Source organism: Pongo abelii, chromosome 9 (genome assembly GCF_028885655.2).
Source record: "Pongo abelii isolate AG06213 chromosome 9, NHGRI_mPonAbe1-v2.0_pri, whole genome shotgun sequence".
Classification (NCBI taxonomy): domain Eukaryota; kingdom Metazoa; phylum Chordata; class Mammalia; order Primates; family Hominidae; genus Pongo; species Pongo abelii.
Genome location: NC_071994.2, coordinates 79054099 through 79071436, shown reverse-complemented (window position 1 = coordinate 79071436; position 17338 = coordinate 79054099). Strand labels below are relative to the sequence as shown.

The 17338-nt window shown below is 38.3% G+C and overlaps 1 protein-coding gene across 4 annotated transcripts in view; it reads right to left on the bottom strand.

Moving 5' to 3' along the window:
- ACER3 (alkaline ceramidase 3) overlaps positions 1–17338 on the bottom strand; it is a 165695-nt gene that overhangs the window by 18229 nt on the left and 130128 nt on the right. For all 4 annotated transcript variants that reach the window (XM_024255600.3, XM_054524855.2, XM_054524856.2 and 1 more), the window contains one exon: positions 11291–11349. In XM_024255600.3, coding sequence (XP_024111368.1) covers positions 11291–11349 — 59 coding nt within the window. The remainder of the gene's footprint in view (positions 1–11290; positions 11350–17338) is intronic.

Here is a 17338-nt window from a genome sequence, read left to right as displayed (position 1 = left end):
TAAAACTGAGGCTGAAAGACAAGTTGCCTTGTCACTTCTTTCTACTGGAGAGCAAATTTTTTCTAGCCCAGCCCTTCACTGACAATATACCTCTTTAATGGTCCTGGCTTTATTTGTATATGTGTGTGTATGGTGATGAGGAAATAGTTCCAATTGCCGGTCTGAAACATACCAAAAACTTTGTCTTCTGTTTTGTGGCTTCAAACCTAAGGCTCTGGTTTCATGGTATCTTCAAATGCCTTGATGTTTACCACAATCTCTCTCTCTCTCTCTTTTTGTTGAGACAGGGTCTCACTCTGTTGCCCAGGCTGGAGTGCAGTGGTGTGATAATGACTCACTGCAGCCTTGACTCCCTGGGCTCAATCAATCCTCCTGCCTCAGCCTGCTGAGTAGCTGGGACTAAAGGTATGTGCTGCCACACCTACCTAATTTATTAATTTTTTTTGTAGAAGTGGGTTCTTACTTCTTTGCCAGGCTGGTCTTGAATGCCTGGGCTCAAGCAGTCCTCCCACTGTAGTCTCCCAAAATATTAGGATTACATGTGTGAGCCACTGTGCCTGGCCAGTTGACCATGATCTAAGTACTCATTTGTCACTGTAGTTTGCAGCTCCTTCTTTGGATTTGATGCCCCCTCCAGATCTCATGTTGAGATGTAATCCCCAGTGTTCCAAGTGGGGCCTGGTGGGAGGTGTTTGAGTCATGGGGGCACTCTCTCATGGCTTGGTTCTGTCCTTGCGGTAGTGAGTGAGTTCTCAAGAGATATGGTTGGTTAAAGTGTATGGAACCGCCCCTACTCTCTCTTGCTTCTGCTTTTGCCATGTGGCGTGTCTGCTCCCCTTTGCCTTCCACCATGATTGTAAGCTTCCTGAGGCCTCCCCAGAAGCCAAGCAGATGCCACACCATGCTTTCTGTAAAGCCTAAAAAACTGTCAGCCAATTAAACTTCTTTTCTTTATAAGTTACCTAGTCTCTAGTATTTCTTTATAGCAGTGCAATAATGGCCTAATACAGATACTTTGGATTGTTATTATTTGGAGACAGGGTCTTGCTCTGTTGCTCAGGCTGGAGTGCAGTGGTACAATCATGGCTCAATGCAGCCTCAGTGTCCTGAGATCAAGTGATTCTCCCATCTCAGCCTCCCAAGTAGCTAGGACTATAGGCATGCATCACCACACTTGGCTAATTTTTAAATTTCTTTTTGTATAGACTAGGTCTCCCTATTATTGCCCAGCCTGGTCTCAAACTCCTGGGCTCAAGTAATCCTCCTGCCTTGGCCTCCCTAAGTGCTGGAATTATAGGGATGAGTCACCATGCCCAGCCTGGAATTTTATGTTCTTTTGAACTCATCTGGGCATTTAAAGGATGTTTGTTATATTATATTTAGAATTTCTAGGTGTTTTGTTACAGGAGGAATTTTCAGATGTTTCATCAGACAAAAGTAACAAAAGTTTTAAGAGTTTCAATTTGATTTTAAAAACATTTATGGATAAGCACTATCCTGGGATCCAGGGATTACCAAGATAACTAAGACTTTAAGAAGCTCACAGTCTAGTTGAGCAGACAGATAAGGAAATAATGACCAGTGCTAAATGAAATGATCAACAAATGGACATATAGGAAAGAAGTTGTGGCAAGACAGATGGAAGAAAGTTGCTTTTATTTCACAGGATTGCCACTGTTAAGTGCTTTTTAAAGGTCTGTCATTTGTGTTTCTAAAAGTATTGGTACCCTGTCTATCAGACTTGATTTAAGTCAAGGACTGTATTTTATGCTTCTTTATATTTACCTAAGGGGCCTAAATTAAAAACAGAATAAACTGGGACTTGGGCTTCTGGGAAGATGAAGTGGATATACTTTTTCATATTCATTCCACTAAGTAAAACTAAAACTGCTGAGCATTATATATAAGACAAACATAAGAAGACCCTGAAAGGTGTTGAGAAGAAGCAGACTAACTAGGGACTTTGAGACCTGAGAAATGATACAGTGGTGAGTTCCATGTGTTTTCTTTTTAAAAAATTAATATTATTTTAAATTGATAAATCATAATTATATACATTTATGGAGAACAATGTGATGTTTTGACATATGTATACAATGTGGAATGATTAAATCAAGCTAATTAACATACCCATCACTTATTTTTTTGTGGTGAGAAATTTGAAATTTGCTATCTTAGCTATTTTGAAATATATAATACATTATAGTCACCCTGCCATGCAATAGATTCCCCACTCATGCCACAAAGGCTGAATGGGGAGCCTAGACTTCCATTCTCATCAGGGTATTAGAAGGTGCTTCAACCCCATGCCAGGTTAAGAAGGCCAAGTAGTGAAGGCTTGGGACTCTCATCCCCACCCACAGTAATTAGTTCCTCATTCCCTTAGAGACCATGTGAGGAGCTTGGATATCTATCTTCCCGTGGCAATGATGAGACACTGTTTTCCCTCCCTACTGGGGTAGTGTCAGAGACCTACTGCAGAGTCAGAATTTTCACCACTGGCCAGAGATACCATGGCCACACCACGTGGGTGTCAGTGGAAACCAGATGGTGACAAATATTAAAGCAATCCTTCCCCTCTCAGACAAAGCAGTGGCCTAGTAGGGAGAGGGAGCTCCCATCTCAGCCCAGCAGTTAATCAAGAGCCTCTTCTCCCCCTGGCTTGCCAACAGAGGCCAAAGAGGAACCTAGACTTCTATGAGTACCTGGCAGTAATGAGGTGGTGCTCAGGGACCTGTGGGACTATAACAAAAGATCTAAGTGTCTTGTTATTGGTGTCCCCCAGAAGGAGAGGAGGAAGAGAGCAGGGCTGAAAAGTACTTGATAAAATAATGGCAAAAAACTTCTAAATTTGTTAAAAAAACAAAATAAAAACAAAAAACTCAACAATTCCCTAACTAAAAACAACAAACACACAGATTCAAGAAGCTGAGCCAACCTCAAAACATGTGATTTTTTTAAGTTTTTTTTTTTTTTCAAGAGACAGGGTCTTGCTCTGTTGCCCAGGCTGGAGTGCAGTGGTGCAATCCTAGCTCAATGCAGCCTCGAACTCCTGGGTTCAAGCAATCCTCCTGCCTCAATCTCCCGAGCAGCTGGGACTACAGGTATATATCACAATGCCTGGATAATTTTTATATTTATTTTTTACAGATGGGGTATCTCTATGATACCCAGTCTGGTCTTGAACTCCTGGCCTCAAGCGATCCTCCCACCTCAACCTCCCAAGTATCTGGGATTACAGGCATGAGCCCTGCTCAAACATGTTAGACCCAAAGAAATTCACATTAAGACAAACTTTAGCCAAACTTCTGAAAACTAAAGACATAGGAAAATCTTGAAGTAGTGAGAGACAAACAACAACTTACCTATGGAGGAAAACAATTCAAATGATAAAGGATTTTTCATTAAAAAAAATGTGAAGGGCAGAGGAAGTGGCATGACATTTTTCAAATTCTGAAAGAAAATAATTGTCAACCTAGAATTTTATATATAGTAAATACATCCTTTAGGAACAAAATAAATATCAAGACATTCTTACGTGAAGGAAACCTAAGAGACTACATTTCCAGGAGACCCACCCTAAAAAATGGCTAAAGGAAGTTCTCTAAACAGAAAGGAAATGATGAAAAAAGGGATCATGGAACATCAGGAAGGAAGAAAGAGCAATGGAAATGAGTATAAATGTGGGAGGACACAACACATTTTCCTTCTCGAGTTTTCTAAACTATGTATTATGATTAAGACAAAAATCATAACACTGTCTGATATGGTTTTAAATGCATGGAGACAAAATATTAAAGACAGCCGGACGCAGTGGCTCATGCCTGTAATCCCAGCACTTTGGGAGGCTGAGGTGGGTGGATCACCTGAGGTCAGGAGTTTGAGACCAGCCTGGCCAACATGGTGAAACCTTGTCTCTACTAAAAATATAAAAATTAGCCAGGCATGGAGGCAGCGCCTGTAATCCCAGCTACTTGGGAGGCTGAGGCAGAAGAATTGCTTGAACCCGAGAGGCAGAGGTTGCAGTGAGCCAAGATCGTGCCACTGCACTCCAGCCTGGGCAACAAGAGCGAAACTCTGGCTCAAAAAAAAAAAAAAAAAAAATATATATATATATATATGTATGTATATATATATTATACCAATTATAGTTTAAATGGGTCAGGGTAAAGGCATTCTTATGAGTTGAATTTTTCACCTCTAAAAAAGATATGTTGAAGTCATAACTCTAGTACCTCAGAATGTTACCTAATTTGGAAATAAAGTCCTTGCAGATATAATTATTTAAGATGGGTTTATATTAGAGTAGGGTGGGCCCTACTCCAATATGACTGGTGTCCTTATAAGAAGATAGCTATGTGAAGACACACAGACATGGGGAGAATGCCATGTGACAAAGGCAAAGACTGGACTGATGCAGCTATAAGTCAAGGAATGCCAAAGCTTGCCATCAAACTACTAGAAGCTAGGAAGAGAGGTAAGGAAGAATTTCCCAACTGGTCTCAGAGGGAGCATGGCCCTGAGACATTTTCATCTGGGACTTCTAGCCTCTAGAACTGTGATACAATAAATTTTAGTTATTTAAAGCCACGTAGCTTGTGGTACTTTGTCATAGTGGCCCTAGGAAACGAATACAGACACATGAAAGGGAGGTAAGTTTTCTGTACTTTACTGGAACTGGTAAAATGCTGATTAACATTAGACTCTGATAGGGTATGTATACATAAAGTAATACTGAGAGCAGCCACTAAAAAAGCAATACAAAGAGAAACATAAGCACTATAGACACACTAACGGCGGGCGGATCGCAAGGTCAGGAGATTGAGACCATCCTGGCTAACACAGTGGAAACCCCATCTCTACTAAAAATACAAAAAATTAGCCGGGTGCGGTGGCAGGCACCTATAGTCCCAGCTACTCAGGAGGCTGAGGCAGAAGAATGGCGTGAACCCGGGAGGCGGAGTTTGCAGTGAGCCGAGATCGCGCCACTGCTCTCCAGCCTGGACGAGCGAGACTCCGTCTCAAAAAAAAAAAAAAAGAAAAAGAAAAAGAAAAAGAAAAAGTTTAATAAAGTAACTCACAGGCAGGAAAAAGCATACAAAAGCAAAAAACCAGAGAGAACAAATAGAAAACAAAAAATAAAATGGCAGTTAAGTTCTAATATATTAATAATTATATTAATATAAATGATCTAAATACACCAATTAAAAGAAATTGGAAGAGTGGATTAAAAGCATGACTCAAACTAATTCAACTATATAATGTCTAAAGGAAATGCATTTCAAATATAACAGTATGATCCGGTTGAAACTAAAAGGATGAAAAAAGATATGCCACACAAACATTAATCAAAAGAACGCTATGCTAATATGGATATATTACTCAGATAAATTAGACTTCAGAGCAAAGAAGATTACCAGACTCAGAGAGGAACATTACATAATGACAAAAAGGCCAATCTACCAAGAAGATATAGCAATTCTAAATGTCTGTGCATCAACATAGACCTGCAAAATGTGTGGAGCAAAAACTGATAGAATGAAGGAGAAATAGTTAAGTCCAAAATCATGTTTGGAGACTTCAATATTTTTCTGTCATCAACTGATAGAACAACTAGATAGAGAATCAACAATGATACAGAATAACTAAAAAATACCATTGAGCATTAAATAGCTAAGTCGGTGGGCTTGGAGCACAAACACTGCACATTTCAAAGAAAGGACTGGCTCTTGACTGGCTCCTCGGAGATAACTTCTGAGACCTTAGAAAATCCTGCCCAATAAGAGTGTCTTTGTATACTTGACACTTTGGGCCATGCCAGATAGTTTATGCAACTAACGTGATTTATAGGAAACACCTATTTTTATTTGCCTGGGGTCTTGGGCCATGCTGTATCAGTTTGACCTTTAGGTAACAAACCTTAACTATGAGTATAACAGCTTTGCTGAGTTCTGTGAATCCTAGTGAATCATCAGACCTGAGGGTAGTCATGGGGAACACTGACACAACCACCAACCAACAGGATCTAATTGACATATGTAGAAGATTTTATCAAACAATAGCAGAATACATATTCTTTTCAAACAAACATGGAACATATGCCAAGATATCCTTGGCATAAATATCCCTGGTATAACCTGATCCATAATACAAACCTCAACAAATTTAAGAAAAATGAAATCATGCAGAGTGTGTTCTCTGACCACAATGAAATCAAACCAGAAATCAAGAATGACAATAGAAAAATCTCCAAACCCTTGAATGTGAAACAACATACACCTAAATAATACATGGGTCAAAGAGAAAGTCTCAAGAGAAATTTTAAAAAGTACATTGAACTGAATAAAAATGAAATACAACATATAAAAAGCTGTGGGACACTGCTAAAGCAGTGCTGAGAGGAAAATTTATAGCACTAAATGCTCATTAGGAAATAGGAAAGTCTGAAATAAAAATTTAAGCTTCCATCTCAAGAACCTTGAAAAAGAAATGAAAATAAACCCACAACAAGCAAAAGGAAGAAAATATAAAGAACAGAAATCAATGAAACTGAAAAATGAAAAATGGAGAAAATCAATCAAACAAAATCTGGTTTTTAAAAAGATCAATAAAATTTGAGACACTTCTAACAAGGCTGACCAAAAAAGAAAGAGAGAAGACTAACACATTACCAATATTAGGAATGAAACAGATTATCACTACAAGCCCTCTCAACATCAAGAGGAAAACAAGGGAATATTGCAACCAATGCTACACACATAAATTTTGATGACTTAGATGAAATTAACCAATGCCTCAAGAAACACAAACTACCACGGTTCACCCAAAATCAATCATTTGAATAGCTGCATGTCTTCAACAAGAGTGGAAGAAAAAAGAAAAAAGTGAATAACTGCATGACTATTAAAGAAGCTGAACCTGTATTTATTTTTCTGCGTATGTTTAATGTAAACATTTTATTATGTTAAAATATTCATAAAGTTTAACTTTTTAACCCTTTTAAAGTATACAGATCTGTAGCATTAAGTACATTCACATTGTTGTGCAACCCTTACCACTATCTCCAGAACTTTTTCCATCTTCCCAAACTGCACTTTGTACCCATAAAACAATAACTCTCCAATGCCTTCCCCAGGGAACCCCCTCATCTTACTCCCCACCAGGCCCCGACCACCATTTTATTTGTGTCTCTATGAAGTTGACTACTCTAGGAACCTCATATAAGTGGACTCATGTAGTATTTGTCCTCTTGTGACTGGCTTATTTCACTTAGCCTAATGTCTTATAGGTGCATCCCTGTTGTAACAGGTGTCAGAATTTCCTTTATTTTTAAAATGTGTAATTTTAAAATGCCCCAAAAAACAGATTTCCAGGCCCAGATGGTTTCACTAGAGAATTCTACCAAACATTTAAAGAAGAGTATAAATTGTATACACTGATTGTATACAATTTATTCCAGAAAATAGAAGGGAGCAACATTTCCCAATTCATTTAATGAAATGTATAGTATCCTGATGCCAAAACCAGAAAAAGACAGGACAAAAATAAAAACTACAAACCAATATCCTTCATGAATACAGATACAAACATCCTTAACAAAATATTAACAAGTGAAGAATTCAGAATATATAAAAAGAATTACATAAGTAAGGTTTATCCCAGGATACAAGGCTGGATCAATATCCCCATATCAATTAATATAATCCACCTTATTAACAGACTACAGAATAAAACAGTATGATAAAATCAATTGATACTGAAAAAGCGTTTGACAAAATCCAACGCCCATTCATGATAAAGAAAATTAGTAATAGAGTGTATTATAGGTCCATTTATGATAACGAAAGTTATGATAAAAGTAAAAAATAGAGGATATAGTGTGTCTCCTCTGATATTCATATGTTAAAGTCCTAACCCCCTGTACTTTAGAATGTGAGTATTTAGAGATAGGTTCTTTAAAGAGATAATTAAGTTAAAATGGGGTCATTAGGGTAGGCCCTAATCTAATATAACTGGTGTCCTTTATCAGAAAAGGAGATTAGGACACAAACACACAGAGAAATCAGACCCAGGCATGCACAGAGAAAAGACCAAATGAACACCTTCTCTCTGTGTTCTCTGTGTGGCCAATTGCATGCCAAAGGGAGGGGTGTCAGAAGACATTAGACCTGCTGACACCCTAGTCTCAGACTTCTAGCCTCCAGAACTGTGAGAAAATAAGTTTGTTGGTTAAGCCACCCAATCTAATGGTATTTTATTATATGTGGCAGCCCTATCAAACTAGTATAGAGGGCAGATTCCTCAACGTAATAAAGAACGTCTATAAAAAACATACAGTTAACATTTAACTTAATGATGAAAGGTTAAATGTGTTTCCCCTAGAATTGGAAACAAGGCAAGGAGATCCCCTGTCACCACTCTTACTCAACATAGTCTTGGAAGTTCTAATCAGGGCAATAAGGCAAAAAGGAACTAAAAAGCACACACATCAGGAACAAGGATATACACTATTTCTATTTGCAGCAAATCTTAAAAACAAATCTACAGGGCCGGGCGCGTTGTCTCACGCCTGTAATCCCAACACTTTGGGAGGCCGAGGCAGGCAGATCACGTGGTCAGGAGTTTGAAACCAGCCTAGCCAACATAGTGAAACCCCGTCTCTACTAAAAATACAGAAAAATTAGCTGGGCATGGTGGCGGGTGCCTGTAATCCCAGCTACTGGGGAGGCTGAGGCAGGAGAATCACTTGAACCTGGGAGGCGGAGGCTGCAGTGAGCCGAGATCGTGCCATTGCACTCCAGCCCGGGAGACAGTGCGAGACTCCATCTCAAAAAAAGCAAAAAACAAAACAAAACAATCTACAAAAAAACTCCCCTAGAACTGACTTCAACAAGGTGGCAGAATAAAAGATGATCAATTGTGTATCTATATAATAGCAATGAACATGTGGACACTAAAATTTAAAAATACAATATCACAACTGCTTAAAAAATTGAAAACTACAAAATGCTGATGAAATAAATTAAAGATCTAAATAAATCAAGAGACATACTGTGTTCATGGATTGGAAGACTCAACATATTAAAGATGTCAACTCTGCAAATTGATATGCATATTTAATGTAATTCCTATAATTCCTAAAATCTCAACAAGATTTTAAATTTAGAGAGTATTATTCTAAACTTTATATGGAAAGGCAAAGGAACCTGAATAGCTAGAGCAATTTTGAAAAAGAAGAATGAAGTGGGAGGAATCAGTCTGTATGATTTGAAGACTTATATGGCCACAGTAATCAAGACTGTGTGGTATTGGTGGAGGGGGAGACACATCAATCAATGGAACATAACTGAGATCCCTAAAACAGACCCACACAAATCTACCCAAATAATTGTTGACAAAAGTGCAAAAGCAATTCAATGGAGAAAGGATAGTCTTTTCCACTAATGGGTCTTAGAACAGTTGGACATCCACATGGAAAAAACAGAAGCTCACACTATGCCTCACACCTTATACAAAATGAACTGAAAATAAACCACAGACTTAAATGTAAAATGTAAAACTATACAATCTTTTAGAAAAAAAACATAGGAACAAATCTTTGGGATCTATAGGTAGGTACAGAGTTCTTAGACTTGACAACAAAAACACAATCCATAAAACTGATAAATTTGACCTCTTTGAAATTAAAAATGTTTGCTCATTGAAAGAGAGGATGAAAAGTTATAGATTGGGAGAAAGAATTCACAAATCACATATTTAATAAAGAATTAGAATCTCACAACTCAACTGTAAAAACAATAGAAACTGTCCTTATTATCTCTTATAAAAAAAGAGAAACCAGGCAAAGACATGAGCAGAAATTTTACCAGGGAGAATACATACACATATGGCAAATAAGCACATGGAAGGTATGTTCAACGTGATTAGCCATTAGGGAAATGCAAATTTTAAAAAACTTCATTAAAAATAGTGACACTACCAAATTCTGGTGAGGATGCAAAGAAACTGGATCACACATATATTGCTGGTGGGAATGTAAAAATGGTGGAGCTACTCTAGAAAACAATTCAGCAGTTTTGAGAAAAACTAAACATAAATTACTACAAAACCTAGCAATTCCACTCTGGGCATTTATTCCGGAGAAGTGAAAACTTGTGTTCCCATAAAAACCTGCATTACAATTGTTCACAGCAGCTTTATTCATGATTGCCCCAAACTGGAAACAATCCAGATGTTACTCAACAGGTGAATGGTTAAACTGTGGTACATCTATACCATGGAATACTACTCAGCAATAGAAAGGAATGAATTATTGACACACTGAACAACTTGGATTAATCGCCAGATAATTATGCTGAGTTCAAAACGCCAGTCTCAAAGGTTATATATATGATACCATTTATATAACATTCTTGAAATGACAAAAACAGAAATGCAGAACAGATTAAGTGATCACCAGAGGTTAAGGACAGGGAGTGAGGAGTGAGGTGGGGCAGGAGGGAAGTAGGTCTGGTTATAAAAGGGCAACATAGACATCCTTCTGATGATGGAAATGTTTTGTATCTTGACTGTATTCATATCAAGCCTTGGTTTTGATATTGTAATATAGTTTTGTAAGATGTTACAAATGGAGGAGATTGGTAAAGGATACTGGGATCTATTATTTTTTACAAATGTATGCATTTCTACAGTTATCTAGAAACTAAAAGTTTAATAAAAAAGAAAAAAAAGAACAAACCCACAAATCATACTACTTATTTATTGAACACCTGTTGTGTGGCCAGGCCCTATTTAAGGTAATCTCATGAATGTTATTTCTTATTTAATTTTCATGAATGCCTAAAGATTATACCCATTTCCCAAATAATCTTTCATGAAATACTAATTCTTTGTGACATTAACAGCCTTCCTTGGAGGTACTATGTAAAAGGAATTCCCTAGTCAAGTAGGTTTAAGAAAGACAAAAACAATTTTTTTTAACTATAGGATTTTTAAGGTCTCTAATATCTAATGAATTTTATAAATATTCAAAACAAGGCCATCATAGACAGCTCTCTTTAATTTTCCCATGTCTTTAATTTTGGAACCCTAGTTTTCACATGATGCCCATTAACAACTTGTCTGAAGATCCAGTATTCCTTATAATATAACAATAAATGTTGGGTTATAGTTTTCTTCCAACATCTCTACTGAAGTGAGCTTTTATGTGTTATTTTGATTTAGGCTATAGATTTACTGTTGTACGTCTAAATATACTTCAATCATAGTGCAGATGATCCAAACTACTTACCATGTAACAATATAAATAGATCGAAGTACTAATGTAAAGACCAACATTCCATACATGACCTAAATAGGAACGGAAAATGAGGTTAGTACAATCATTATTCTTTGGCAAAGGAAGTCTATTTTGCCTACCAAAATAGCCTTCCCAATTAAATGTAAATATTTATTATCCTTCATTACCTTTTAAAGAATAGAATTTTTAAAAATGTGTTAAATCACTAAATCATGCTAACTTCTGAGGAAAAGTTAAGAGTCTGCTTAACTTTATTAAATAACCAGTATCAGAAGTCCTATATCAATTTTAATTCTGAATGGATCCTTGAAATTTTAAATATCTGCTGAAACCTGAACAAATGCTGTAATTTTGCCTTATAATCTTTAGCTCCTCTTTTCCCTTTAGCTCCTCTCTTCTCTTTAGCTTTGCTTTCAGCAAATACAGTAATTGTGCTTCTCATTTTACAATAGTATAAACCTGAATTCTTTTAACTCTTCTAAATGCCTCTGCATTCATATGCATCCTCCCCTGGCATTCTTTTTCATCCCTAGTCTCCAAAAAAGGTGCCCACTTCTTGACTAAAGTTAATCCATTTTCCTATGTTCTTTATTCTATATGTTCCCACATCTTCTAGCGTTGGCTCTCCTTTCTTTTCTGTATTGACTATTAGATGAGTATTAGTACCTAGAAAATTGAACCTAGTGGGAAAATATGATTTAGCAAATACATATAAAGCCAATAGTCGAGAAAGCACCACCCAGGTCAAGAAGCAAATCCTTGTTAACCCCCAAGAAGTGCTGCATGTGTGTCTTCCCAGTCCAACCCTCTCCCTTCCTTCTTAGAGGAAACCACTCTCCTGACTTGTATTATAAACATTGTTTTGCTTTTCTTTATATAATTACTAATTTAAACTAGTCATCTACAAATGCATTCCTAAGCAATAATAATACTGTTTGCTTTTGCGTTATAATAGAATTTTGATTAAGTTTTATTTTATTATTCTTATTTCTTTTGAGGCAGGATCTTTTGTTGTCTAGGCTGGAGTGCAGTGGCATGATCATAGCTCATTGCAGCCTTGATCTCCCAGGCTCAAGCCATCCTCTTGCCTCAGCCTCGCAAGTGGCTGGGAGTAGAGGTGTGCGTAACCACATCCTGGCTAATTTTTTTTTCTTTTTAGTATAGACGAGGTCTCACTATGTTGCCCAGGCTGGTCTGAATCTTATGTGGATGAGGGTACAAAAGAAGCTGTGTGTATGAATAGTTCTGGGTCTTCTGATGAGATGAAGACGCTACATCTGCTATAACTCTCACCCTGTATCCTTCTATAAAGCTGAGTAAACATAGTATTAGATTAAAGCTTATTAGGGTCTCATTGCCAGCTTAAATCCATAACCACAGCTATACTGCTACAAATGGTGAACAAGAAAGGCATAATCCCTATACTCACAGCAATTACAATCTAGTAAAGGGAGAGATAAATAACCAGGCAATTATAATATAGTATTATAACTCTATGGCAGGAACTGTACAGAGTACTTTATAAACACATAGGAAGGCCACCTAATCCAGACTTATACAGTAGACAGTCTTTCTGGAGGATACAGTGTTTAAAATTTTATACCTGAAGCTCACGTAGCAGTTACCTTAAAAGAAAGTGGAAGAGAGTTATTGTCATATCTTATATTCTAGAGACAAGGAGGAAAAAAAGATCCTTATAGTATATTGTTGGAATATAGAATAGGAAAAATGGAGTCACAGACCAGAGGTCAAATCTGGCCTTTCAAGTCATGTTAAGGAGCTGGACTTTATATAACAGTAACAGAGGCCAGGTGTGGTGGCTCACGCCTGTAATCCCAGCACTTTGTGAGGCCAAGGCAGGCGGATCACTTGAGGTCAGGAGTTCGAGACTAGCCTGACCAACATGGTGAAACCCCATCTCTACTAAAAATGCAAAAATTAGCCAGGTGTGGTGGCAGATGCTTGTAATCCCAGCTACCTGGGAGGCTGAGGCACGAGAATTGCTTGAATCCGGGAGGCGGAGGTTGCAGTGAGCTAAGACTGCACCACTGCACTCTAGCCTGGGCAACAGAGCAAGACTGTCTCAGAAAAAAAAAAAAAAAAAAAAAAAAAAAAAAAAAAAAAAAAAAAAAAAAAAAAAAAAAAAGGCTGGGTGGGGCGGCTCATGCCTGTAATCCCAGCACTTTGGGAGGACAAGGTGGGTGGATCACCTGAGGTCAGCAGTTTGAGACGAGACTGGCCAACATGGTGAAACCCTGTCTTTTCTAAAAAATACAAAAAATTAGCTGAGTGTGGTGGTGGGTGCCAGTAATCCCAGCTACTTGGAGGCTGAGGCAGGAGAATTGCTTGAACCCGAGAGGCGGAGGTTGCACTGAGCCAAGATCACGCTACTGCACTCCGGCCTGGGCAACAAGAGCAAGACTCCGTCTCAGAAAAAAAAAAAAAAAAGGAAAAATAATGGAAAGCCAATGAAGGTTTCACCAATAGATAACATGGTCAGACTTACGTGTTAGAAAGATGTCCCTGTTGTGCTGAGTGGAGAAAGAGAGGGAGGTGAGACTGACAGGAAACAGACCAATGATAACATGTTGCAATAATCTAAGTGAGAGATAGAGACCTGAACTAGGGTAATATCAGGGGAGATGCAGAGAAGTGGCTAAATTAGAGAGAAATTTAGGGTTCAGACTAATCATTAGTTTGAATGGGAGTTAGAGAAGGGGAAAGAAAGACAAGGATGATGGCCTGGTTTGTGGCATGGATAGTTAGGTGCATGGCAAAATTAATTATTGGATTAGAGAATATATGAAGAGAAGAAAGACTAGGGAGAAAAGTAGTGAGTTCACTTCTGCATATACGTTCAGAGTTTGATGTGCCAGTGAGATATCTAAGTAGAGACCTCTAGCAGAAGTTGGATTCCTAGGTCTATAGTTTAAAAGAAAAATCACAGCTGAAGAAACAGAACTGTCAGCATATAGGAGTCAAAGAGAATGAATTTCCTAGGGAATATGTTGAGCATATGAAATGATGCATTAGGAAAGAACCTATGCCTTGGCAACATCATGGGACTTTTTCAAATTAACTTTCTTCTCTCCAGAGCACCCTTACCCCATACTTTTGATGCTCCCCACTGCTAGTGGCCTACCTAGTATTCATTCTCTCCTTCCGACTATATAGAAACTGATTTTATCTGGCTGGCAGCATGTTCAGCTATATAAGTTTGATTTCTCAACTTATAGAGGTTTTTTTTTTAAATAAAAAGATGACAGAATATATACTTTTCTGCTCCTTATAATTTTTATCTAACAATATGTATATTTTTATAGTGAAATTTTATCTTTCTATATTTAATAGTTGTTTTCAGTCTCCAAACTCCAAAGGCTATAAAAATATTATTAGTGTTTTCTCTCTACTAAAGCAACTAATAAAAGTTAAATCAGGATAACACAGAGAAGGATGGACTGTAATTTTAGACAGAGTTGTTAGGTAAGGCCTCTCTGCTAAGTTAACATTTAAGCAGAGACCTGAATGAAGTGAGGATATAAACCATGTAGATAGCTGGGGTACTAGTATCCTAGGCAATGGCAATAGTGAGTGCCAAAGTCCTAAAGTGGAAACATGCTTGTTGTGTTTGAAATATAAAGCAAGACTCAGTGTGACTGGAGTGAGTGAAGGAGGGGTAAGTGGAAGGACATCCCCTAACCTATTTTTCTTTTTTATAGCAGTTATCACCTTCTAGCATGTATGTATACTATATAAATGTACTTGTTATATCTATAGTGTATTTCATATCATCCTATAGCACTGGTTTTTTAAAAATCCTTTCTCAATGGACTAGGGCAACAGAAATCAAACTTGTCTCTTTCCTTGGCCTTTTACTTCCTTCCTCCAGCCCCTAGATAGCCTTTCAATGATCTTTCTAAAATGAGAATCTGATTTGGTCATACTGCAGCTTAAAACCCTTTAATGGCTCCTGACTGCTTATAATTTTAAGCATAGTATAAAGGGCTCCTCATGACCTAACCACCTCACTAGTAATCCAAACCCATCTCCTACAGTTAGGGCCAGCCATACCAAATATTTATAGTATACCAATGCTTTTAAAACTTTTCTACGAAATATTCCTAATAGCAAAGGAAGGGTGACTTATTCCCGATGGACAGAGATGGGAGAGGCACACTGAAAACACAAACTTCAAAGAAGTTTCTTATTTCATCCTAAAAATTCATGTGGTCATTGTACTCAGTTCTGTAACATATTTATATTTGTTTTAACTTTAAAAAGTTTAATCCCAGCTGGGCATGATGGCACATGCCTGTAATCCCAGCACTTTGGGATGCCAAGGCGGGTGGATCACTTGAGGTCAGAAGTTCGAGACCAGCCTGGCCAACACGAAAAAACCCTGTCTCTACTGAAAATACGAAAATTAGGCCAGGTGCGGTGGCTCATGCCTGTAATCCCAGCACTTTGGGAGGCCAAGGCGGGCAGATCACTTGAGGCCAGGAATTCAAGACCAGACTGGCCAACATGGCGATACCCCGTTTCTACTAAAAATACAAAAATTAGCCAGGCGTGATGGTACACGCCTGTAGTCTCAGCTACCTGGGTGGCTGAGGCATAAGAATAACGAACCTGGGAGGTGGAGGTTCCAATGAGCCGAGATTGTGCCATTGCACTTCAGCCTGGATGACAGAGTGAGACTCCTTATCAAAAAAAAAAAAAAAAAAAAAAAGTTTAATCCCTACAATATAGTTGAATAAAATAAATGTTATAGGAAAATAGGAATGTTCAGATGCAGTCACTGATTTTGTAAACACCTCAGCACACTACCACAAATCCCTGGGTGAACTTGTACTCCTGTTTCATGTGCAAGAGTTACCAATTCACACTTCTGTACCTTAACACAGGGGTCCACATCCCCCAGACTGGTACGGGTCTGCAGCCTTTTAGGAACTGGGCTGCACAGCAGGAGGTGAGCTGCAGGCAAGTGAGCATTATCGCCTGAGCTCTGCCTCTTATCAAATCAGCAGTGGCATTAGATTCTCATAGGAGCGCAAACACTATTGTGAACTGCACATATAAGGGATCTAAGTTGTGTGCTCTTTATGAGAATCTGATGCCTGATGATATGAGGTGGAATCCCAAAACCATCCCCTGGCTGTCCGTGGAAAAATTGTCTTCCACGAAACTGGTCTCTGATGCCAAAAAGGTTGGGGACTGCTGTCTTAACACATGCTTCTCTATAGATGGAATAGCCTTTCTCTACTTCTTTACCTGTGACATCTTGTTCATCTTCAAGACTCTCCTGAAGCCCCTCTATGAGTCATCTAAGTAGATAGAGCTTACCCTTGTCCATATTACCACTGCTTTTACATATTTATCACAAGACTTATATACTGCAATTAATTTTTACAAGTCTGTATTACTGATTAGACAATGATCTTCTTGAGATTAGTGGCCATATCTTATTTGCCTATGTATATTAATGTTAGTCAACATTTATTGAGTGTTTACTATGTGACAAGGGTTTTATACACATTATTTCGTTCAATCCTCAAACTTAGGAGGTTACTATAGAGATAGGGTGTAAGTTCCTTGAGGGCAGGGCTTGTTATTTTATTCACTAGTGTATGTATCTCTTGTGCCTAGTACAGTGCCTGGAACACTGAAGGCACTTAAAAAGGGTTTGTTCAGGCTGGGCACAGTGGCTCACACCTGTAACCCTGCCTGAGCTTCACCAAGGCAGGGGCTGAGGTGAGCAGACTGCTTGAGCTCAGGAGTTTTGAGACCTGCCGGGCAACACGGTAAAACCCATCTCTACAAAAGATGCAAAACAGCCTGTTGTAGTGGTGTGTGCCTGTAATTCCAGCTACTTGGGAGGCTGAGGTGGGAGGACTGCTTGAGCCCAGGAGGTCAAGGCTGTAGTGAGCTGTGATTGAGCCACTGCACTCCAGCCTGGGTGACAGGGTGAGGCTCTATTTCAAAAAAAAAAGGTGGGGAGATTGTTGAACAATGAGGAAGCCAGCTCAGAGAGGTTAACTA